The sequence below is a fragment of the Pleuronectes platessa genome, chromosome 12, assembly GCF_947347685.1.
Source record: "Pleuronectes platessa chromosome 12, fPlePla1.1, whole genome shotgun sequence".
NCBI classification, from domain to species: Eukaryota; Metazoa; Chordata; class Actinopteri; order Pleuronectiformes; family Pleuronectidae; genus Pleuronectes; species Pleuronectes platessa.
Genome location: NC_070637.1, coordinates 10,050,643 through 10,077,148, shown reverse-complemented (window position 1 = coordinate 10,077,148; position 26,506 = coordinate 10,050,643). Strand labels below are relative to the sequence as shown.

The window sequence follows — 26,506 nt, the reverse complement described above, 5'->3', positions numbered from 1 at the left end:
AATCTTCTGCTTTAATGTAATTCAGGTTCAGCTGAAGTTCAGGCATTGCTCTTGCTTCAGTTAAACACATAACCACAGAAGTGATCAGAGATACAAACACACGCAGCTGTAGCCTATGTTCACCACAGTGACATGAAGAGACTGAGCATATAAATAGGCCGTGTTGCAGTTTAGGTACTCAGCAGAGTACCTCTACTTTTTGGTGACAAGCACTAAAAAAAAATAAAAAAAAGCACAGTACATCCAATGAGCTTTAATCACCCTTCAGATTAGTCTTGGTTCAGTTGTGGGTGATTGCCTCCATTTGCCTCAGAGTGGCAGCTGGCTTCAGGGACACATTAACTCAGTCTACGGCCTGTCAACACTCCAACAGATTCTCACACCGGCAGAAATCCTATCCCACTGTGTGACGAGGGACCCGAGACAACCATGATGGACTGTCACGCATTGACTACCAATAAGAGATAATCCCAAAACTCATCCTGTAATTAGTTCAATTACGGTCTCAACCTCAGTTTTGTTATAAATACTGACCTGAAAATCCAGTTTTCAAACCAGAGGAGTAAGGACGACAGACTAAACAATCACTCTGCTTGAAGCATCAAGGTCAAGAGAAGCCAGAGATTTGATGTCTGAATGCTCTCCAGGGGCAAAGTCTGGGTGTAAATGGCCTGTGTGTGAGGACGACATCGTCCTGGGTATTAGGGTCCATGAATCAAACTGCCCTTTCTTAGAAATCCATTAGGCTAAATAATGGCTTTATAAAGGCCTTCATCAGGAACCTTTATCCAGTCCAAGCTCAAAATGAATGTGCCCAGGTTCTGCTCTGAGTGGCCCGAATCCATAACGGCTGAATCTACCGGGACACTCATTATCTAACAGGAGGGACTTGTGGCCTGTAAAGTTATTTTGATGGGGAAGGTGACACGTGTGGGTGTCCAAACGGAGCCTAATCATGGGCTCTAACAAATGGTGACATAAAACTACAACACTGCCCTAAAGAAACAAACAGTGTCAGCCTCAGTCGTCTGGTGTCACTTAGAGTTTCTGGCATTGATCCTCAGCGAGAGATCTGGGTCAGAAGTAGCTTTGACAGTAAATTGTCAATATCTAAATCCGAGACAGTGCCTGCTAATGTGTTATGACAGTTTTTGGTGAGATGGGGAAGAAATAGAGCAAGTCATTTGGGTCAGCAATTATTGTTAGACCACAAAATATAAAAGATCAGGCCGCCACACTTGGCATTTCAACTGTTAGTTGGACAAAACAAGCAAATATGAGGTGTCACTAGGTATTGTTTTGTTTTCTGGCTGTCCGTCCATATGTCCGTCTGATTCTCGAGTATGTGATATCTCAGGTACAACTTAAGGGAATGTTTTTAAAGTCACTTGGACTCAGTGATAAACTGACTAGATTTTAGTGGTCAAATGACCCAGGTCAAAGTTGTAGTGACCTCCATTATTCAGGAACCAGCATGCAGTAGCAGAAGAGGAGATTGTATCTGTGCTCAATGCAACTCGATTTGTTGGCAGTGTATAACCAAAAGGCAGTTTTAATTAAAGTTCTCATTATTAATTTGTTGATTATAAATTGTTTTATCGAGAACATCTCAGAAAACAGTGCAAAGTGTACAAAGTCCTTGTTATGTTCAGTTTATCAACATATATAATAAAAACTAATTGAACCACTGGGGCATTTTTGCTCTGCAAAAGAACTGAAGCTTTGCACTAATTATCATTGTTTGCCAGTTAATTTTCTGATATTGTATTGTTTTATCAGGATTCAACTGTAATACCTTTGTGAGCTGTTAATAATTATTCAGTTTGCAGAAAAACTTTCTTCCTTTATTATTTTGCTGATTGGCGTCAGTCACAGAAATCTATAGTAGGCTACATACTCCACATGCACACCTGCTCACACACACATATAAACACACAAAATGGAGGAGAGTGGCTTCACTTTGACTTTGTTCTGGAAACAAAACAAAAGAAAAAAGTAGCATATTAGGCAGCACCCGAGCCAAGATGACTTGTCTCATAAAAGATGAACACGCGGCAACCAAGCTCAGCAGCACCCTGGAGAGCTTTATCACAAAGCTTTTAGCTGTGCTCCCACACTCGGCTCCTCGGTGTGTTACAGTCGACAATCTGTTCATTCTGCTTCACATTACATCACATGTCCGGCAGCCTGTAAATCCCGGCAATGAAACATGATTCGAGTCAACGTCTGGGTCCTTTAGAAAAACACATGCACACCTGAATGCGCAATCGGCTCATACGCTGAGGACTAGCAATAGCCACCAACTTGTTAATACTTATTCTGAGCTTCTCCTGTTAAATATCCCTCACAAATCCCGTGGGTAAGTAGACAGTAAATGTGAGAGGAGATTTGCATAAAGAATGAGAAAGTGATGTCCTTTTGGCTAATCACAAATGATAATATATCCTGCTCTGTCCTTTCTTATGATGAGCGGTGAAGACACTGAATGACATCCGTGTCCTTCATAGATTAATTATGGTAAATAATTCCACGGGATCTAGCTGTTTTTGAGGCGGTTGGGATATTCCGGGCTTTAGTGCTCACCTGAATGCTTTTTTTTTTAAGCCTGCCGAAAAATAGTTTGTTTCAAAATGGGGTAATGAAAAAACGCGCAATTATCTCCGTCTGTCCTTTTCCTTAAAAGAATGACCTTCTTGCTCGGGTGTTTAGCAGGAAATTGATTGTTATTACCATGTCATTGGCTGCAGTAGTGTTTTTCTGGCTGGGGTTTGCTGCAAATTTGAGGCTGCCAAAGAGGGACTGTAAGGGATAAGTGGATGAGAGTGTGCAGGCGGGCAGGCAGTAATAAGGTCATGCACAGCTCAGGTTCGGATTTTGGGATTCAACCTCAATATTATTTATACGGGAAAAAGGGTTGCCTGATGAGAAGTTCAGTAAACAAACGGTGGACACACCAAACAGGAAAAACAAGCCTTGATGATTGGAACAAGGCATTGGTTGAGCCTCCGGACAGAGGAACAAGATGTTTATTTTTTCTAAAGGTCAAGATGCCTATACCACGAGGTAGACTTACAAAATGGGGAAAAGAGGGCTTGGACTAAAGGGGTAGATCTCAATTGGAGTGAAGAAGTCTTCAGGTCAAGTGTCCTCTATTCTTAGTTTGTCAGACCCAAATAATGTGTCTGCTTTTTCTCTCCTCCACATCGAAACTGGGTTAGTGTCCTGTTTAAGCTGCCTCCTCCTGTACCTGCCCCCAAACAACACAAGCATAGCCTAAAATCACATCATTGCTAATCTTTAATTCCATGAAATGTGCCGCCTGCTGCAGGGGACAGCTCCGGCTTTGATTTTTTGATGACAGTGTTGTGATGTTTCATAATGGTTTGTCCTGATGAGGAGAGGGGCAACATTTATATCTGTGTGACCTAAACGGCTGAATGGCCGCCGAGCAAAAGAAAGCCAACGGAAACAACAGGAGGTCTATAATCCTCTCTGGACCATGTCGATCTCACTGCACAGTTTCACATTCAAATGACACTCCTGTCCCCGTGCAACACAGAGAAGACCAGGTGAACGGGACGAAGAAGTGAGGGAAACAAGGGAATTTTGGGAAAACTTCTAAAACCCTTGCATTGTTTAGGGGAAAAAAGGCAGTGAAACAAACAGAAGGGAAGAAAATAATAAAACAGCAGAAGCTCAGCGCACATGAGAGTTGAAAGGATGCATGTAGGTTAAGTAAGCAGCAGTTCTGCAGACTTAATGATGAAAATAAAATAACAATGTTTGTGGAAAGTTGTAAAGCTACAATGGCAGGAGAAGCATTTGCAGAATGTATTGTTTCACCACAGAGGGACCACAACTATCCTAAAGTTACCAGGCTGACTGCACCATTTAAAGCAAAAGAGGTAATTTTCCTTTATAAGCCATGCAGCTAATGGGTTTTAGACTTAGAGGGATATTGTGATGACAGACTACTATTTCCCTTCTCGTGAAATCACTTTTTGGGTAAAATACACTGGGGAACTCCTTTTTAAAACAAAACAAGGGTGTATCTTTCCCATTCTTAGATATTAGTACTGAAACTATTACCAAGAGGTTCTTATATATTAAAAAACTGTATAATCAGTGTTCAACAAAGCTGCACCAGCAAAACTAGAATGGCACTTAAATTGTGCATCTGCCAAGGGGCCAGATATCGCAATGTTAAAGAAAGTGATACAAATTCTTGAATCAGCCCTTTTTGCTGGGATCATGCCAAAAGTTAATAAGTTATTTTCTGGCCCATGTCCCATCCTTCCACCAAGTTTTGGTGGAAATACTTTTAGCAGTTTTTGCATAATCCTGCAATCAACCAACCAACAGACAGGGGGGGGGGAACATAACCTCCTTGGTGAAGAACAATTGTGTTGTCTTGTCATTAACAAAACCGGTGACCAGACTGAGAAACAGGAGACACAAACAAACAAACTTAACAGCATTTAAATAAACTGGATGTCAAACTAAGAAGCAACCCTCAATTAACCAAACACAGTGCAAACAGAGAGAACAGAGGTGGGCGATGTTTGAAAACTGATTATCAGTCTTTTGTTCTGTGAAATCTCTTTGTGTGGTATTATTTGATACAAGCGCTGAAGACACTGTGCTACAAAAGGCTCTGCTAGTCTTTAATCCAGCAGACATTAAGACTTAAAGATGAGAGATTATAATAATTGAGCCTTCAAGGGTCTTACCTCAAGTCTTTGCACCATTTCCCTGATGTCTTCTCCACAGTTGTCGTGGGCAGACAGCATGACACATTCCCCGCGCTCATAGAAGATCTTAATGCTCATAATCCCTGAGGTCCATCCGATGACGTCGCGACAGGAGCAGTTGAAGACCACGTTTCTCGATTCCTCCTCAATGAGGACGATGAACTCGTTGGATATGCCGAGCAAGCAGTCCACATCCATCAATTGGCCGAAGTCCCGGGTGCGGACACTCCAGGTGATGGCCCCCACGCTGAACAGGTGTGCGTCCTTCCTTGGTTTCACTTTCTCCTTCTTCTTAGCTCCGAGGGTGATGAAGCTGAATTTGACAGCAGAGTCAATAGTGGCAGTGCTAACGAAGTTCTCCGCCAGGTCCTTCAGGTACTCTTGCCGTGTACGAGTCGCCATGGCTCGGAACTTCTCCGACTTGTGTGCGGCATTTTCTCCGTTGATGACCTTGGCGAGCAGGAAGTCCCTGAAAACTGCTGACTTTGGGAACGTTACAGACTTGGGAATAGGGGGGCCAAAAGGAGGCACGTCTTTTGACCTGGAGACAGAGACACTGGAAAACAGGGCAGAACCAATAAATCAAATGAATTGGTAACATTAAAGAGAAACTGTAAAGAAGTGAGAGCGTATTGAATTATGTGTTTAATGAGCAGCCATTTGATGCGTTGAAATTACAGTATATGGCTTGAGAGAAATTATGTGGAAAGAGCCAGAGCAGCACAGACTAATCTCGCTCTTCTCAGCAAATGCTATGTTATTAAGAAGCGTCGTCATGACTTCAGAAACACTCGAGTTGAGTCGTAAGTCATCATTTCAAGGTGTCTCTGAAGATAATAACTGTATCATCACTGAACAGATCAAACAGCGCCTCCAGACTCCTGCTCATTACTATGAAGTCTTGACAGAAACCACAGAAAGCACTGAGCAGGCTATTATTATTATTACGATTTCAAATTAAGTGCTGCTAAAAGTTCATGAAGAGCCATTTGGCATGAAGACATTTATGAAAAGCTCATCAAAAGATAAACACATTTCCCTAAATTGTCTTAGGGATATTAGTGCGATTCTTATGCTATGGTGAGGTTCACTTCTACTTGGCGGTTTGACTCGATGACACCAAATTCAAATATTGCATTTCGACCCTCTTCTTCCTCTCCTGGATCTTTGTCAGCTTACATAGCAGAAATAGCTTAGAGAGAGTCTTGCAGGCGTGTGGTGCATGCTTGTCCTATTTACCTGTAGCAGACGTTTTCAGTGCAGGGGTTGTGGACTTTGACGATGACAAACACATGTTGGAAATGAGAGCGGATGCTTTTTGGAGTGAAAGGAAGGGCCCCGGGCTCCTGGAACACTATGGTGACGATATCATTGCCAATGTGCCTCTTCCTTAATAGCTGTAAAAAAAAAAAAAAGGAAGAAAAGGAGTCAAATAGAGGATGTCCAAAAACCATAAAGGGTAGATACTGTTACATAGATCAAGAGTGGAAGGTTTTAAAATCTAATTTATTGAAATGAGAATAAAAAAAACATATTTTAGACCCTGATCACACCTGGTATTAAGATCTGACCTCAGAGATCTGCTTACGGTTTAGTTGTTTCTAATGACAAAGTTTGTTTGTGTCAGTGTGAGAGAGAGAGAGATTTTACCTGTAGTGTCACACTGAGGACATTCACACCTCTACTTAGCACTGACCACATCTGAATGGAGTCATACAAGCAAAAGGGGGAACAAACACGAGCTCAGGTGAAGTCAGTAGTCTGAGACTGATCTGCGTGTTAATGTATAGTCTATGTCATCTGTAGAAGACAATTCTTTACAAAGCGTTCGTGCAGTTTTTTTTTCATTGACCACAATATGTTTTGAACCTGAAATGTTCCATCCAAAATCGGGATGAAAGGCTTTTGGGGCAGAGGAGATTTTAGGCTTTTTGGTTGAGGGAGACGTATTCTCCCAAACTCAATTTAGCCTGCTTGTATTGTGCAGATAGTTAACCTCATTCTCTGGCTGGAATAAAGTTCTCAATGAGGGTCAGCGAGAGCCAAAAATGGGCAGGATTAGAGGGTACAAAGGTGAATTGGGAAGGATGAAGAGATGAGTGGGGCCGGCTCTGCTTAGGTCTAGTGGAAGATTACCCCTGTGGATTAAATTAAACTATCCCACTTCATGGAACAGTATTGAAGTGGAAAAGAAAGGAGAAAAAACCCCCCCGCCCCCAAATCCTGCAAACCATACGCACAGGGCAGATGAGTTCTTTTGAGTGGTTCAATGAGGATACCGCCTGATTCCACACAGTCACTTTCCAATTCTTCTGTATATACGTCTGAAGGGTTGTGCCCAAACTTCTCATTATGGGGTCAAAAAGTACTTCTATACAAGCGGAGCAGTGACTGAGATAAACCTCAGTATTCGCAGCTTTATCAGGCCATCGCTCGCCAGTCCACCGCACATCCACTTAATTCTACTTGTTAGTGCAGACAGAAACAGTGCCCCATCTAATACCTCATCGGATCCAGCCCCTGGGGATGCATTGATTAAAATCCTACTATGGGGTACCGTTACCATAGCAATTCTCATGCTTTCTACTGATAGGTCATTACCGTGGCAAAATGAGCCGCTGGGGAAGATTGGCAGGAGACATGGTAGAAGATATCCTAAAAGGAAGCTGCTCAGGGACTTATTAACTCCATTAGTGACCGGCTCACTAATCAGAAAAGCAAACGTAGCGGCCTGTTGGAGAGGCTGTGGAGCCAAGTGTAGAGTTTACTGACCTGCTGTCTGTTGTTGGGCGTGTAGGGGAGCATGGTGGACACGTGAAACATCAGCTCGTAGTCCTTATAGGTGGTGTACAAAGAGTGTATGCCCGTGGAGTCGGCTGCAACACAGGAAAGAGGGTAGTTATGGTCTCAGGCCTACTACAAAAGGCTGTTGTATTAAACATGCAGATGATGCAATCGAATAGAAATCAAGATTCAGATATATAGGCTTTAAAGAAATATTACAGCTGCCAAAAAGCGATTAAGCAGAGCATCTGCAAACAGCAGGATTAAAAGTGCGTGGGCTTGCTCTTTGTGAATGTTTAGTTTGGTGTCTGTGTGATGTGTGCTTTATCTTACTCTTGTTATCCAGCTGGGCCCTGTACTTGGTGAAGCCCTTGAGCCGCACCCTCTGGCCGAGCAGATCCAAGAACTCCTCGAGCGCCGGGCCCGCACTCTCGTTGTTGTACATCTCCTCCTCTGTGCTCTGGCCCGCCTTGCAGTAGAGCACCCCCACCTTGTGCTGGAAGCTTAGCTGGAACGAGAAGCACACACAGACACTCGGCGAGTGAGTATCATTTCCTGTTGCCTGAGATATATTACGTGCCACACTCATAGATACTGTACATTATGCACTCAGAGCATGCGAGGGCCCACTTTCCATCAAGTCACAGCTAATGTGAAGGCATTCATACGCCTTCTAGGAGAGTGAGAGGTGAAATTCGCCTTTATGCAACCAGGCTGTGAACTCTAAGGAGCTCGAAGCAGGGCATAAATCAGGCCAAGCTAATAGCAGCTACTTAAGAGCAGCTGTAGAGCAATGAGGGAGTGAATTACAGAGATATAACAGGATTGCTTTGGTTTATGGTAGAAAACTCAAACTGCAGGCAACAAAACTGTAATCGTCGCAAAAAAAAGACATCCTCGAGCGTTGCCTTTTTTTGGCTAAGTCCTCACAGAATGGCAATAACGCTGCTCTCACAACTACCCCACTAATACAAGTAATTCTCAATAAAACCTCAGAGAATTCATATTACTTTAGTATTCATAGACAAATATCAGAAAACCAAATATCACGGCTTTCCACATCAAGAATTAATATTATGCAGCACAGACAGGTCTGATGTGAACTCGACTCGTGAAGAAGACAGGAAGAAATAAAACATCCCAAGTGATTCTTCTTGCACGGTGAAAGCAAAATCCCTCTCCAACGGCATCAATCTTTTATTTATGACATTTATGGCTTATAGCTCACTGATGCTGGCCAGGAAAGAAAAAAGAGTCAAAGGAGAAAAAACAGATGAAAAAATAGCCCCCTGCGTTTAGCACCTGTTACCCAATATTCACAGCTGAGGACAGCACCTTGATCTTGACCCAGGGTCAACGTGTCAAAGCGGCAAGATGAAACGGGTCCCTCTCCATGTGAAAGTCAATGAATGGCCTGTATACTGAAACAAATTGGAATTGTCTTTTACCTCCGTTACAGGTTATCAGTTCCCGGTGCGCTCCTGACACTGTTGTCATGGTGACTTCCCCCTCTCAGGCAGTGTGCACGGCACTAAAGCTCCCACGGTGCAGCAAAGCTATTATACCATCAAGCCCGGTGGAAATGGCATGATGTGCAATGATGTGGTCTTCCATTTTTTATCCCGCATTATATGGGCTCACTTAACCTGCTGCACCTCTTAACAGACTGGCCGACGGCAAGGACAATCGCATTGCCCTTTGGTTGCGAATTTGTCGCTGCCTCAGAAAAGTGCAAGCACATCAGGGCACACAACACATACACCGATGAGTAATGCTCCTGAGGTGAGGCTGAGTCTGGAACCGGCTTTGATGTCTTTTCTGGTGGCATCAGCTTCTAAAAAAAGGTAGAGCAGCCATAAAAAAAAGCCCTTTTAACAGATGTGCCATAACTAAAATATTCCACTTGGAACAAATTTGAGCAGAATTTGCTAGAAAGCAGTAATTTTCTTTCTGTTAATATATTTTCCTCCCATTTGACCTCTCTCTTTATCCATCTATGCACTGCTGCAGGGTGTTGGAAAACTATTTGCATCTTCCCTCTTTAAAAAACATTAAAAAAATAAATTCGAAGATGGAAAAACACTAAATTGGTCAGGAGAGAGAAATGAGGACAGTGTTCCCCCAGGAGAAAGCTGAGACGCACCTGAGGGATACAGCAGTGTCCTGGCATAGCACACAACATCACAATGACATCTGTCCGCACTGCAGTGTCCCAATGCAGCAAAAAATCCAAAACGTGGCTCCCAAATCCTCCTGGCTACAATCACACCGCACGACCACACACAAAGAGTCTATCCCTGCTTTCGGGTCAGGAATGAAAACAATGGACGCAACACATAAAGAAGGAAAAGGTCACCACATAATTTCACTGAGGTAATCCTCAAGTTTAAGTATGACAGGGGACTGATTTCCTGAAGGAATTGATTTCTGCTCTCTGCAACAACAGCCTTGTTGGATTGTAGATTACTCTCTTCAACATGAGGATCAAATCTCACTTTAAGGTCAGAGGTCCAACGGAGGATTCAGTGTGAGCGAGAGAGCTAGTTGCTGACGTTTCTAATACAGAAGTAAATCTGTGTGTGTGTGGGGGGAAGGGGGGGGGGGGGGGGGTTAGGCTAGAAGATACAGATGAAGATGTCAACTTGGAAAGACAACAACATTTGAGGGCTTGTGGTGATAACGGGCTGATGCTAGTGTTGAGGTGCTGTAAACAAAAACACATGATCTCCACAGCAGACTTTAAAGTCCAGACCCCATTACCCGGACACTTTCCAGAGTTCATGTCTGAAAACAGCTTAATAAAGGAATGAGCTGTTGCTAGGGGAATCAGGACGGATAAAGGTTTTACCTGTTGACCATTGTAAGACCACAGCAAAACATGAAAAGCAGGGTTGGTAATGGAAAATGTTCTTTGTTTGTGTTATTACACAGAGCGCTGCAGTGAAAACAGCTTTTCTGGGTTAGAAATGTCACTAGTTTAGCCTTTTTGAGAAGTAAAGATCAGCAGCCTTTGTCTGCCCTGCTTTCATTGCACATTATTATTTGTGTTAGATTTTGCAGAGGCCATGGGGACATCATCAGGCTCAACTTTATCTTGTTCACATCAACCCGTTATTAGCAATAATTCTTTAAAGCTGAAACAACATTTTTAATTTTGAAACGGATGCAGCTGATGAACGTATGTTTATATTAATCACGAAATTCTGTTATTTTACTTTAAATGGAAACAACAGATACACTTTTTTTTATTATCAATGTCTTCCTTATAAAAATGTACAGCGTGTGATTTTTATCACCTTGCATCGTATCTCAGAATCTAATTAACTGCCTAATGCTTTTTCCAGTCCGTGTGCACACAGTCAGTTCACTGAGATCTACAATGTGATCTCAAATACATTCACATATGCTCCCTGCTCCGCTTACGTCCCGGGGTCATTACAGCAGAGTAGACTACACTTCTCTCAGGGATATTTCGTTCTGCAGAACTGATCATGAGGATATTGTGAAGGCTGTCTTGCTCCAGGATACCTTCTCTCACCAGACCTGGTTCCTTTTCTCACCAAAAAATAAGTCTTTGCACACGCACACTGAAATACGATGATGGAGAACAGATGAAGCTTTTCAATGTGGTAGAAGAAAATAATGAACTCAAACAAAACAGCTCTGGCATTCGACTTAGCTCTAGTTCTTTCCCGACAACATTGGCTTCCTCACACAAACACATTACGGCTGCAGAAGTCCAGCTTGGTTAAAAAAGTAGATTAGTTGGTGCTTGACTTATCAAACATTTACATGGGTAGCATAAATTAATGATTAAAACAGGGGTGTTTAAAAATACTGATGTCCAAATATAAAACCGGCCTCCACTGGGCGTTTGGTTTGAGGTCTGCGAGGGGGGAGTGCCAATTGGAGGAACTTTAAGTCCCACTTAGCCTGAGCTCTCCACCTTTGAAAGTAGCTCCTTACGTGACTTTATCGCCTTTTTTCCACTCTGCGCGTCAGTTTCTGTCTATCTGCAGACAGTCTCTCATAGCAAAGGCATGGGGAGTTGTAATGCAGGTGAACAAACTCCTGCACAGGCTCCTTGTGATCTGCCAGCAAGAAGAGTCCGAGAGCACTGGATCCACAATGCTTGTCGTCGTCTTGGGAGCTTCTAACTTGCTTTAGAGCTGACACTTCACTGCTCTTGTTTATATGTGTAACAAAATCGAATATACAAGAGGGACATGGCTGACACTTTCTATTATAAGAGCCTTTCCCCTGTCAGTTGGAAGGATGGGCTTGTGCAATCAAAAGCAATTACACTAATAAGCAACCAATGCTCTGATTGTAAGACATGCAGTGCAGCACAAGCTAACCCCCCCCCCCCCCCACACACACACTCATTTCCATCATGCAGTTTCATTGGATGAGAAAATAAAGGCCTTATGATCACACAGTGAATCCATCTCTGACACCTGTGAATATAGACAGCCCTCATCACTAATGGCCACTTTCTTCAAACAAAGATAATGCAAGGTGACATCCTCGCCATCCAGGCAGAATACCAAATCACTCGCTCTCAGAGGAAGTAAGTTGTCAAAAGTGAGTTTGCTTGCGCCTGTGTGTCCTTTTACTACTCAAAGTAGTCAATGCTGGCCACAGACAGTGGGTCATTGATTCTATGTAAGTGTGATATTGGCTGTCTAATGCCATCATCTGGGAGCCTGTCTTCATCTATAATAAGCAGCCCACATATGGAACAAAGGTGTGCACAATCTGAAGTTAATCTCTACTCCTTTAGCTGTCAAAACGTCAGAAACAGACAGATAAGCTTTAAATGCAAAATCTCTTCTGTAGTATAAGTACAGTCAGTCATCCTATCACCCAAAACATTATTCATAACGCTGATCTGGAGCAGAGGGTCTTTACAAGAAAGATGTGGAAAGATGTGTAGGGGAAGGAAGGATAGGTAACACTTTTCCCTTCCTTGGAGGAATTAACTCTTGGCTTATTTGGAGCCACCAGCAGGGTGCTTGGCAAAATAAAATCATAAACAGAGACCGCTAAAGGACATTCTGCGGTCAGACATGTGACGATTGTCCGCAGCACTGACTCAGACATTTGTGTTCTCACGTACATCCCCTCTGGATATTTTTCAAGAGATTCTCAAGACTTCCTTGCAGGGCTGACCCTTTTTTGAGGGTCACAAAAAGTGCTGGACATGAGGGAGATCTAGAGGAACTCACCCCCTGTTCGTCCAGCTTCAGGAGCTGCTCCGGGACCTTCGGGGAGTTGAGGGCCAGCCTCAGACACTGGATGTTGAGCTCGGGAATTACGTACTCGAGCACCTCTTTCAGCGGCAGGCCTCGGGCCGTCCCGTGTTTCGCCGTGGATGGAATGGCATCCTCCAAGATGGCTCCACGAAGCGTGGTCAGCTGTCAGGAAAGAAGATGATCCTCCAGTTAATTAGCTCAAAGGTCTATTGGGTCTCTAATAAGTCTCAGGTCTGCCCTTTTATACTGTATAACTAAAGTTGAAGTGGATCAGATAGAATACATTTCATTAACCAAAATGTTGGAAATGGTAAACTGTGCTGACACGCTGGCTGCTGTGTGAGTCGGACTTAATATCCTCTAATGTTGTGGCTTATTATTTGGAGCAATGGCTCCATTACAGCTCCATTGGAAAGCATTATGATCGCACAGTCTAAATAATTAAGACAGGCTAACTGAACAGAAGATGTTAAGTGGTATTTTGCTGCTAGGACCATTAACATTCCTGTAAACGTTGACCCAAACAGCTTCCAAACACCCACTCTGAAACCCTGTGTTGTTGTTTGCAGCATCACTGACAGATTTACGCCCATAAATCCCATTTCCATCTGCACGGCCTGTGGACATGAACGTCAGCAGTCAATGGTGGTCCGACAGAGGCTTTCTGAAAAGCAGATTACTTAATAGACTCAGAGAGGGAGATAAAGTGAGAGTGGGGCAGAGAGGCTGGGAGCTCGGAGGCTAAATGATGGGAGCACATGCAAATAGATGCTCCAGTGGTTGGGGAGTTTAAACATTGTCTGCGTGCTAGTTGCAGGGCTACCATGACCCAGATACATTGTTTTATCGTGGGAGTGGTGCTTTAGACCAAGAATGGCACTAGATATCAGTGACATTTCCCTGCCTGACACATCTGTTGCACCTGAATTATTTAGTGGATGAGACCACCCAGCATCAATCAAGGAGAGAAATTTCTGTAGCCACCAGGGACTGTGAGACTGTGCATCTCAGTTTGTGGATTAATCATGTGTGTGTGTGTGTGTGTGTGTGGTTGTGTGTGTGTGCAGGCGCGTACATATGTGCATGTACTGTACGTGGATGTGAGAAAGACAGAGGCGATCACGCTGCCGCTGATAGAATTACAACTGGCACAGAATCCCTGGACACATTAGGGAGAAGATTTGGGAAAGAGGAAGCTACGAGAAGTCTCCCCTTGTTTTCAGGAGTACCGAAGCATTCCTGTATTAGTGTGCTGCTTGACTAAGCCCTGAGTTCAGTGACCTTAACATGTCTCACTGAATACAGTATATGAGAAGGATGACAAATATCCTTTAAAAGCATGCTCTGGCTAGAAAACACTTCTTTGATCGAGCGATAGAACTCACGCAGGTTTCTCCCACCATGCATCCATAATAGCTCTACACTGATTTAAGACATTAGGCAGCAGACAAAGTACTCGTCCTTGTGTTAGAGCTACCTGGCTGGTTCTGAAGGTGACCCGATGGTTAAACTGCATTCCCTCTTTTTCCCTTCCATCATCCAACCTCTCGCGGCGGATGCTGACTGCCACAGGTCCCAGATTGTCGTCTACACCGAAATAGTTTTGATGCTCTGGGGATGGAACAAGAAATATATCCAAATTAAAACACACATTTAGCATCACATTAAATTTCCACATCACACTCTCAGAATTGAAAACTCTTAATTCATAGAAATATTTCACATCACTTCCATATCAATTCACATTACTAAGTCCATTTGTCTAAAAAACGCTTTGTGGAGCGGCCGCGGGCGAGCTGCGCAACTGATTACAGAGAGCAGCAGGGGTCCAGTGGAGATTTGAAATTGATTCACATTGGATTATAAACCGGCTTGTAGTGGTGGCACTGGGTTTAGAAAGTAAATTAATTAATCAAAATACAGCCCTGGAAAGTTTGGCCCTCTCCGACCCGTCACTGCCCCAGATCCTTCTCACGATACAATCAAATGTTAAAACAAAGGACTTTTGAGCACATGGATATGTATTTGATCAGCTTTACTCAGTGTTAAAGTTGAAAAACACAAATCTTTCATATTATTTATTCCAAAGAGATTAATCAAAAATCAGACAACATGCACGCTTCAGAAATGCAGGCGAATTTATAAGTTTTGGGGCTTTTTGTATCTGTATTCCTGGAACGCCTGACTCACACCAGTACAAACAGACAGCTGGTGAAAACCCAGGCTTTACCGGCCATGCTAAAAGAAAATGGTACAGGAATAAAGCTTTTGCATTAATGGCAGATTGTTTTTATTGGATAATTGACTGTGGTGGGTGGATTGAAATATGGGCGAGACAGACAAGACAAAGTTTCCTGGCTAGATATAAACCGACAATGATGTTACATGGTACCTGCCTCAGACCACAAGGCCACCAGGATGTTCAAGTATAATCAGCCAAGAATAAGTGATGTCAGTGTTTACAAGCAGGATTGTTGAAGGCTAGCTGGTTCAATGATAGTTACACACCACATAATGATGATGATAATTAATGATGATAATGATGATTTGTAATATTCCCTTGCCCTACACTTTGATCTATGACATCTTTATCTCACATGCTGATTGGCAAGTCTTCAAGAAATTTCCTGGTCATATTCATGATGCTCAGAGAGAATCATCTAATGTTTTGGTAACCTCTTCACCTGTTCTACACCAAAAAAATGAAAAGCTGTAATAGGCAGATTTTCATCAAATATCCTGGCGACCTTTATGCCCCTGGGAGGATGAGCAATTTTTCATTTGTAAAACTCAATGACATTTTCTCTTTTAGTCACCCTCAAGTCAAGATGTTAATTTGTGCCGAAAATGAATCATAACCTCATGGGCAAATTGTCATGAAACGTACTGATCCTGATAATGCTCCTGAGAGGTGGAATATTTTAGACTGAATTCTACGGAGATGTTATGAATGGGGGGATGTCAGTTGCATGCCTTTTACTCCTTTGAATAATTTTTTTTATTAGAAATGCATTCAGAAATGCTTAAATCACTGTAAATGCTGGTCTCCAATGATTCTCTTGAGTTTTAATAAAGACAATGATGATAAAATAGGACACTACTTCAGTATCTCAAAATGCGTAGTATCATTGTACAAAATATAATTTATATTAGTCAAACAAGGCAAGTGTGTGTGTGTGTGGTTGGATAGGGCATGGACAGAAGCAGAGCTTTGCACACGCATAGCAGTGCCTTGAGCAAACAATCCCTAATCCAGGCTAAAGCCAGGGAGAAAGACCTGGATTCAACAGACAACAAAAGAAAAATCTCTATAGGGACACAGCAATGACATTTGCCAAGAGATTTCTGCACAGGCTGCATCAAAGCTCAGAGCATGCAATGTAAAAACACAGGTTCTTTTCACTGTCGCATCAACGTTGGGGCAAAGCGCATATCAGCATGAATAATTAATTAACTATGTGGAGGCAACCCGGGGTTAACCGTCTGAGGAATGCATGGCTTGTCAGGGACAGTGGACTGAGGGGAAATGCTCTGTGAGGCATAAGGTCAAATGGTGGTGGGAGGGCCGTCTATGCATATGAGGCCATTGGCCATCCGAATACCAATGGCACAGCGAGAGAGAGTCAACTGTGGAGGGAAGCTTTTTGTTGACGCATTTCTTTAACATGTCACTGTTGCTCTTCACTTGCTGTTGACAGCTTGCCAAAGGTTGCATTATGAATGACTTTGATTGTCATGTCAAATAATGCTAGTTTTCCTTCTTGCTGTCACTCCACTTGGCAGAAATGCCTTCAAAATCTTAAAAAGTCCTACATTGACTGCATGTGCTTACTTTTAAATCATGAAGTTCCAAAACTTTATTTTTAGGTCACATATTTCAATTTCATATGATACCCAGTATATCTCAATGTCTAATCGGATGCAGTACGTGACCATGAACTGTGTAACAAGGCTTGGCCTGGGGGTGTGAATGAAACATTGTGTCCATTAGGATTGTCTGGGGAGAAACACTCCTGTTGCTAAGGGAGGGAGGGCTTTAGGCAATCAATGGGATCAATGTTCAGACCAGGTTGATAAAAGCTTGCCCGAAAGTGCTGACATGCTGTCATGTTTGTGTGAGAGTGTGCGTGGGTATGTGCCTGTTTTCATGAGTGTGTTTGCGGTGAAGCAGAGGTGACGACAGTCGTGTCACTCCAATACAACACCTAGTGAAAAGGGCAAGGGCTAGATCCACACACTGAGAGAGCCATCTACCGTAAAAAACAATATCATCATCAAAACTAATCTGACAGCAACAAGGGGCATTTCAATTATGCATTGACCTGTGTTGCTACAGGAAGAGATTAAATACATAATACAGCTAGAGCAGTTATGGGATGAGTAGTGAGTGAGGAAACATTTCACAATAAATGATTATCACAGTAACCTTAATGGTACATTCAAATGTAATGTAAGTGGAGCAGATCCGTAATGGTCTCATTAACCTCCAGTGAACCCCAGGTGCAGTTACACACTGTCGCAAAGAGGAATATTTGAATTCAAAGTATATCTTTTGAAGACGTTCAGGCATGTGTGGGAGTGAAAGGTGAAGCAGCTGTTTTCTAGGGGGTTTAGGAACGGGTAATTCAATCTGATGAGAGCAGCAAACACAGTCGCACAGACAGTGGGAAAGACAGATATTTATAATGCGGTGAAGGGTTACGGGTTGGCATGGTATTTCTAGCATCAGTCGCATAGGTGTTTTAATGAGGGGAGCTGGGACCTTGGCGTAGTTTCGCTGACCCTAAAGTTTCATATGAGGGGTCCTCACACCCCCACAACCCCCAAGGGTAACAGCTGCAATGCACCCTCTCGCTCACCTCTCTTCTCACATGACTAATCAAAGCTTCTCTGCAGGGTTCAGGGTAATATCACAGGGAGGACATGACCGCTCCTCACCCAGGGAAGTGAAACACACACCCCTGCACCAAACACAAGCCTGCTATTGTTCTGGACCTTATTTTCATCTAGTCCTACACAAATATCTGGGCTGTCAAGATATCTGACCCTTTAAGTGAAGGCTGTTCCATTTGGGACCTAGTTCTCATAGAGCATTGTCCAAAATAAATTTTAAATGAAATGGACTTGGCCTGCAAAGTTTATTAATTCTTGACAGTGAGTCATTCTAATACTCCTGTATCATCACTATACAATCTCTATGAACAGATAACAAAGTAGAAGTGTTTCTTACCTTTTCCATAAAAGTACTTGTGGTAGTAGTATGCTCCAAGGTCAATGTGTTCAATGATGTACCGTTTGACCTTCTCCCTGTGGATTGGCTGGTTTTCACGTGGGACCTCCAGGACAGAGACTCCTGCGTTGGTGCAGTGGGAACTTAAAGATGATTCAAAAGAGCAGCTCTCTGACACAGTACTATAGTTGGCACTGTTGGCTCTGGAGAGGGAGATCTTCCTCTCACCCTCACCACCGACCTCATTGCGAAAGTGTGGGCAGCTCAGCACTAGATTGCTACTCTTCCCATCTCCCTCATCAACATCCAGGTTCTCTTTGGGGTTCAAGTCCTCTCTGCTGCCTAATGGAGATTCAAACATGGGGACATTTCCACTGCTACATCCTGCTGCTCCACAATCTGCCCCTGATCCTGGTCCAGGCCCAAGTATGGCTCCACCTCCAACACCTCCAACAGCTCCAGGGACCCCTCCAGGGATAACTCCAGCAGAGGCAGCTGAAGCCCCGGTGGTTGTGTTCTTCCTCTGATTGAGGGTTGCTCTGCTGGCCACCGCTTCACTGATGTTAAAAAGAACACTCTGAACATCATAGTGGGCGAAGCATTTTTGGAAGCTTAGCGGTCGCCGGTCATCCTCTAATGACAGCCGCAAAGCATCACTCTCACTCTTTATGGTCCGCAGTTTCCTGAACAGAGACGTTTCAGATGATTCTGATTTGAGACGCCTCATGAAGGACTTCTCCCGCTCGCGGGTATAGAGGAGAGAATTGTCTATGTAGTCATAGCCTGGAATGTGGATCTCTCCCCTGGCAATTTGGGCTGCTGTCTGCAGGCTGGGGGAGAGGGCGGCATCACACCGCAACAACTCAGGGAAACCCATAGGTGGTATGCTACGGTGGTCTAAGGTGTCTATTCGGTAGCCCCTAAGCATGGTGAAAAAGCCATCCGCACTCAGACCTTGACGGTCAATGGAGGATGTACTGCCATACTCGCGGTGCAGAGAGGCCCCTGTGTTTGGATTGACAGCATTCTGGTCCATTATGTCCTCGGAGTCAATGTCACTTATGGTGACATCGCTGTTGCTGCGCTGGCGGATTGGGTGAAGACCCCTCTGTGGTGAGTGGCAGAGGAGGTCACTTATTGTGTATTTGTCTGTATAGTCTATTTCCACACAAACTTCTTCACCTTCCTCAAGTAATTCCACTACATGCTCATGCTGGCCATTCTGAAACACTGGTATCACACTCTGATAGTTGGGTGAAGGCCGTCCATCCCATCCATCATTCCTTGGTGGCCATTCGGTCACCCTGGCCCTGACGCCCATTTTAGGCATGGCTGGAGTACCATTTGTTTTGCCTGAAGCATCAGGTTTCCCCTGCATGTTGGTGGTTGGTGGTCCCATGCTACCATTCAGAGCTTTGAGTTTCCTGCTAAATAACTCTTCTGACTGCATGGCTCTGGAGTATTCTTCTGGGCCTCCCACAATTCCCACAAGGTTTGATTTGTTATCTGTAACAGGGCTCAAAATACTCATATCCTGCTGGCAGACTCCTTGAAGAGCAGACTTTTAAGACCCTTGTACTTTACATCATGTGATTTGCAGAGTGGTGAGTGGAGGAGGAGCCTCTTTCCTGAGTCGATGAAGCAACCGTCGTCATAACTCACAGAGACTGGCTGGCACGATGTTCGATGCACAGCATTTGGGTGTCAAGGAAAAGTGTCTGAGGCACAGCCTGAGTCTTTTCTCACAGCGCGCTGTCAATGCAGAACGACAGCTGGAAGAGTTGGACCTATAGTACAAAAACAAACACAAGAGAAAATGTTACAATACAGCTAGTGGGCTATAATAAGTGAGACAATTTCATTTACACATACACAAATTCCAAAACAGCAACAATTCAACAATGTAAAGGATCATAATACTAACTGGAATAGACTGGTTATCTTGTTATAAACTCCCACCATGGGGTACGCAGGGCTGTACTAGTTTCAAAACGATATAGCACATAACTAAATGCAGTTAATTAGTGTACTGGAGAAGAGTTGATAACATTATGGGTTTATAACAAGATAGATGTATATCTTTGTTGGTGCTCCCAGCCAATGCCAAACAGATGGTGGTGAAGCAAATGACAGCAACAAGAGGCAGATGTTCAGCTAAGTGGTCACATGTACCGAGATCTCATCCAACCGCTTGCAGCAGCGTCATCAAGCCTTCAAATTATACAGTAGGGATAGTGTTGCATATTCAACGCCAATTCCATATCTCCTTTTCTATATGCAGAGGTTTGTTAGCTGGAAAATTAACACTGACCTGATGAGGTTAATTGGATGTGATGAATAAAAAAACTGAAATCTGGAAATTTCACTGAAACTCATCGTATGGCCCTCCACTATAGTGACTTCAGAAAGTTTTCACGTTTATCCTTTTCCCCTTGGTCAGTTGGGAAAATATAAAGGCTTACGTGAGCAGTTTTATTCATTAACCTTAACATCTGAGGACAGAGAGAAGAGTGAAAACAAGGTCTCCTTGAAAAATGACTTTGTTACTTCTATTATAGACGTCACATACCCACACATTATCACCTTTGGGGGCTTCACATAGTCTTTCTGATTTACTGGAGACTTAGTTAAACCCTAACCGTAACCACTGCTGAGCTGACCTAACCCTACCTCTTAATGTAGCTTAAAACTTATCCTGACCTTAACTACTGACGCAAAGGTCCCAATCTCACTTGGTAAACAGGTATTGTCTACGCTCGGACAAGCCTGAAATCACCCATTCATCCAGTACCTGGAGAAAACCCACATAAACCTGTTCAAACAACTCCACACAGAAAGAACCGGAATAAAAAAGGTAAACCTTCTTGCAGGGAGGTAAATGTGCTTATGGAAAGCAGAATTACATTGTACTGCGAACTTATATGGTTTTGTTTTTTTATCAATCCATAAGTGATGTCCTTAAACATCGTCCATTTACACTTGTTGGTCAAATAACCTCTCTCAGCTGCAGGACGATTTTACAAGAACAATGTAATTAAGACACTAACAAGAACTGTAGTGTGCAAACACTGGACACAAGACTCCAAGAGGAAGAGAGCAATTCAGCACAACATTCTTATCCAATCGATTCTATTCCATTAGGTATACTGTAGTTCCACCGGGGCCAAGTGTGTGAGGTTTTAAACTGGATTCATCTCCTCAATGTCTGACTTCTGCATGAAAGCTTACACCACACCATGTCATGCCAATAAAAGGGAATGTGAGCCCTTCTATGTTGACCTAAATGCCTTTTCCTTGTTCCTTGCATCTGGTGATGTGCCAGCATTTGTCCTAGTCTTGCAACCATGTGGAAACCTCTTAAGTTACCAAATCATCCCCAACTCTCAGGGTACTGTCTTTTTGTGCTCCATTGAGGATGATGAGGTCGGTTTAAGTGATTCTCTTTGTACGGTTTCAATGAGAATATGGTGCATTAAGTCTGCCCCATACCTAACTTCAGCTCAGTGAGCTGTTCTTTAACATGATAGCTTCTGTTTCCAGACAACTGTTTACATTTCTCTGTCATTTACTTTTAAGGAGGAGGATGGACTATTTTGGGAAGAAAATGTGGGCCACATCAAGATTAGCTTCAAGCCAGACTAGACAAAATACTCTCGGGACAAGTCAGAAACATTGTAATAATAAAGTATGCGGCTACGCCTGGGCCAAATAGAGGTTAATGCATGCATGACCTAAATGTGTAGGAATAAACTAATAATGATACCTTCTGCGTTCAGTCTACTCTCAAACTATCCATAATCCTGTCTCTCTCAATACAGACGGGTTTGGTTATGAACGCAGTTTAATTCACAAGCAGGGAACCGTCTGTTGTGTCACTGTATTTAACACAAGGCTTTGAGATGAGAGCAAGATATTGTGTTGTCATGTGAATGCATAATGTAGCAACCAGCACTGTTCGGGGAGAATATGTTTGTCTGTTGCAGTTGGCAAATTATGAATAATGGATTAAAAATACTGGCTGCAGCGTAGTTGAGGCCAAAGCCACTCATTTTTAACAGAGTCTGCATCTAAAAAACAAAAACAAAGTGGTTCACGTTTATTTTAATCTCTGAGTGAAACAATTATCTGATTTGCACAAAATTAATTCTCACATTCAAATACTGGTTTATCTACAACTCATGAAGCTTAATCTGGTGCTTGAATCATCTGTAATAATGGAGCACAACAAGAAGTTTATGCAGAACTGGTGTGGTGTAAATCCTGCAATAGTTTTAAAAAGACAGTATTGTTTCTGACGTATTGGTGTCAACTATCATCCATCTCCACTCACTTTCTCACACGACAGGGAGCAGAGGTGAGCGTAGCCCTCATGTTGACCATAACCCAGATGTCAAGCGTTGACTGAACACTGTCTTTTCACACTCACAAGTAGAGTGACAGCAAAATGGGCCACCTGTGCAAACAGCTTCATCTGTGGTGACACTCTAGCCAAGACTTTTGTGGATGACTGAGATCAGGATGAACAGAGAGAGTGACACACAGTAATGTCAATGCATGACAACAAAACAGCATGATGGACTTCAGCTCAACAAGTTCGAGGGGTGCAGTGTGGTGAGAAGTGATGTTAAAAGGGCTCCTTTTTTTTTAAATCCTTGCACATTCCTTTCGTTCCTGGCTGTGTATTATAGCCAAGTTTTGCATCCATTCTTTCCCACTGGTAGTGAATTCACAGTAACAACAGAAGAAGGAGACTTGTGTGTTTATGTTCGCACTGCCAGGCCTCTCCCAGACTGTGATGCTCCATGGGGTCAGGAAAGGGTGAGCTGGCCTTTATTTCATGTCGAGGACAGGACAGCATAAACCACTGAACGTGTTGGTCTGCTTTTCCCTTCCTGCCTTGTATGAGCTACTTTCCCAAAGACAGTGATTAATGAACACAGTTGGACTATGCCTCTTTCCTAGTCCAGCCAACAACCTCCTCTACCAAGGGAGTGTGTCATGAGCTATTGGTCAGCAGCATCCATCTTCTGTGTGACCTGAAGGAGGCTGTTTTCTGTCCTTTGCTCTGAGGCTGTGGGTACAAGGGAGGCAGCAGATGGAGGGTGGGCGGTCTGCTTTGCTAACAGCCCTTTATTACAGGAGTAATGCATCACCATTATGGGTGTTTAAGACACAAGGCCTGGTGACCAGAGGGAAGGGATGGAGAAGCAGAGAGAAGTATAGGCCCCAATTAAAGTAATGAACTCATATTCTGTCTCTGATGTTAGAGAGTCTGTCTTTCGTCTTGGTTCATCGAGAAAGGAGCGGCCCAGCACTTCTGCCAGGTCTGAAAATAATCCTTTGACACTGTGGCCTGATTAAAGACCCGGCAGATATTAATAGGATGTCAGAAAAGCGAGTAGGTTCTGCACACCATCCTGAGATTAATGCTCTGCTATCACTGATAGGCCATGTCACAGAAGCAGGACACAAGGCATGATGTCAGTTAGCTCTGGAAGACTCAACAGACTGACTTCTCATTAGTCACTTCTAGGACTCCGCAATACTGTCACTGTGCAAGGACATCCCTCTGAACTAAGCTGCAGGCTGCCCATTTGTTGGGTTTGGAAGCAGCTCTCTTGTAGTTCTGCAAGATGAGCCAAATGTCCCTTAGATACTTGAACTAATACTTGAAAAAATACAATGAAGATTTATGGAAACTAAGTGAAACAGTAATGCATAAACTAAATTGAAGCTTTATCCAATGCCTGTCCCAAACACATTTTGTGAAAATTATCAGGACTAATCCGCTCAGAGCTGATGGCACTTCAGGAAATTAGCCAGATATTGCATGCTCAGAAAGCGAGCAGGTCATGAGAGGTCATGAGCCCTTAAAAAAATATTTGTGTGAGGAATGCCAAATCCTTTACATGCCTGATTTGTTGGCAACAAGGCTGGTTTCAGGTCGCAGTGATTCTCTCAAAAGCCAAACATGTCACATAATGACACGTCTTCGACCTTTCAGAATCTTATTCTGCACAAAGTAGGGGAACTGATGTTGCACTGGTTTCTTTAAATAGCAGAATGTCACAAAGACGTCACAATTATTTGAGCAAAAATATAAAGTTTTGCATATGTAAGGCCATCACAGGCCCAATTTAGCTGCTTGTTTCTGCCAGTACGCTAACAGTACATGAATAACAATGTAATGTAATAACAACATATCGTGTTGTTATATTATTCAGTACACTGGCAAAGCTTAAGCCAGACCATGTTGTTGGTAAAAGAAGGCACTTGGCCTACAAGGGATACAAATGCATTCGAGCCATGATTCTGTCTTGAAATTTCACATTCTACCAAAACGTGCTGTCCTCCACAATGTCCACTTAATTGCACCTCGGGTCAAAGTCAAACATGTTTATTTAGCCCCAACCAAGCTGCTGGGCCACTCTGAGCCCTGGGGACAACCCAGACCTGTTATTATGGCCAATTATCTTTAATAAAGCCTTGTGTAATTGAGTCATATTAATACCCCTGTGTTCTCTGCAAACAGGAAGTGGTAGCCAGACTCGTTCCCAAGACGCCTCGACCTCCAGAGGTGAGGCCAAGCCATGATGCAGTCATTCTCCCCTCCCGCAGCCAAATTAGGCTGCAGTGTAGGTTAGAGGCCAAGATGATTACACCAATTTTCCAGCTCATGGACTTCATCATATAGTGAGTCAGGCAGCCTTGCTATGTGAAATAAATCCACAATTACTTCGTAGTGCATTCACAGCCCCATTTATTTCAGTTCTTTGTTACCGGCCTTCTACTGCTTTATGTTGAGAGGCTGCAGCCAGTCAGACATTTTAATCTGTCACACCGTGTTTATGATTAACAAAGAGGAAGGAAAAAAACTCAAGCGGAAAGAAAATAAACCTGGAGGCCTGTTGATTATGCATCAATGCCCGACATTTGATTCCTCAATAAACTTATTATAAAAACAACGCATCACATTCCATGTCACTCCACACTCAAATCCGATCAAATTTGCGCTGCACAGAGTGTTAGTGTTTCGCCCTCTGAGGAGTTAATTTAAAACAACGTGGGAGCTCTGTTTTCAATACTGTACTGTGGGCAGCTGTTCCAAACTTGCGGTGGGAATGGGAGGGGTATGTGCAGTGGTTTTGGGCAGGACAGATATTAAATTCATCACTCTTGCAGCAAGATCAGGAGTATGCCTGCAACCAGATATGTGGTATTGGAAATCTGAGGAAAACACTTGTTTCTGCTTCACTGGAGCATTTCTTTACCTTAACTGGGTTATTGCAAAGGAGAATGTGGGGTTAAGAAGACGATTCAAATTCGAGGGGTGGGCAAAAAAAGGGGGGGGGAAATGGGAGTTTTGCCAAACCTTGCTCAAAGAGATTCAAGCAATTAAACCACAGAACCAATTAATTGTGTGATGTTATCCTGGCGAGTTCATTACTGGGCCTGGGAAACCGGGCATACCATCTCTCCTAAGTCCCACCATAACCAGAAAAGACTTGTAAAGGGATATCAGGACTGTGTGTGTGTGTGTGTGTGTGTGTGTGTGTGTGTGTGTGTGTGTGTGTGTGTGCGCGCTTGAACTACAACCTTCAGAGGCTATGAAAGTATGGACCAAAGAAAACCAAATGCACCATTCAGCTTCTTCCTCTTTCATCTACTGGTCCCACAATTCAACCTCTCAACAGGGAGGAATCTCCCACCAGCTGACACTCAAATTAGCACTGATGCTAAAGCCCCGCTATTATTGCCCAAACCTCCCCCTTCCATTAAGCACTGATAACTATTTCTGAGCCGGTAAGAACACAATCATCTAACTCCTTCCTCCTTTATTGTGGTCAGACCACCAACCAAACAGCCCAATGTGCCAATATTGCCTGCAGGGTGTATTGCTGAGATTTTAATGGCTAGTGTGAATGGAGGGTCACACCCTCAGTGGGAGGTAAGGAAACCAATGAAATGAGTTCCAGCCAGCTGCATTATCCAGCTTGATATGTGGAAAGAAACCTAGTTCTCCTATATTGCTGTGAACGAGAATTTGACAACCACAGATGCTTCATGTTTATTTAGGTTAAGTGGGATTGCGACAGAATTAAAAATGATACTTTAGTGGTGATGGGTGTTAATTTAGCAGCATCATCCATTAGAGAGGATATTCAGATGTGACTGTCCTAAACCAAACGGACCAAATCGCATCAACACCGTCAACAGCAGCTTCAACTTCATCCACCATTGGCCCACTAGTCCCCCCGCCCCGTATCAGACCTTCTCCTTTTTAAGATTCATTTCCTGTCAATTTGAGCTCTGGGATATCCAATTTGAAATCAAATTTGCCTGTTGAAATGAAACGCTGTTGGGTGCGAATTGAGGTCCGCCCTTGCAGAGTCGCGCAGACGTAAGGTCAGAACTCCTGATGATGAAATTTGTTATAAATAGATGCACCAGCTCCAGGAGCATAAATAGTTCAGCCATATGATGGG

The 26,506-nt window shown here is 43.3% G+C and overlaps 1 protein-coding gene across 4 annotated transcripts in view; it reads right to left on the bottom strand.

Annotated features, from left to right (window-relative positions):
* LOC128453574 (signal-induced proliferation-associated 1-like protein 2) overlaps positions 1-26,506 on the bottom strand; it is an 81,078-nt gene that overhangs the window by 32,437 nt on the left and 22,135 nt on the right. For all 4 annotated transcript variants that reach the window (XM_053436547.1, XM_053436548.1, XM_053436546.1 and 1 more), the window contains exons 2-8: positions 18,021-19,807; positions 14,268-14,401; positions 12,764-12,952; positions 7,869-8,043; positions 7,524-7,627; positions 5,991-6,148; positions 4,731-5,307 (exon numbers count right to left, since the gene is read on the bottom strand). In XM_053436547.1, coding sequence (XP_053292522.1) covers positions 4,731-5,307; positions 5,991-6,148; positions 7,524-7,627; positions 7,869-8,043; positions 12,764-12,952; positions 14,268-14,401; positions 18,021-19,551 — 2,868 coding nt within the window. In that variant the 5' untranslated portion in view covers positions 19,552-19,807. The remainder of the gene's footprint in view (positions 1-4,730; positions 5,308-5,990; positions 6,149-7,523; positions 7,628-7,868; positions 8,044-12,763; positions 12,953-14,267; positions 14,402-18,020; positions 19,808-26,506) is intronic.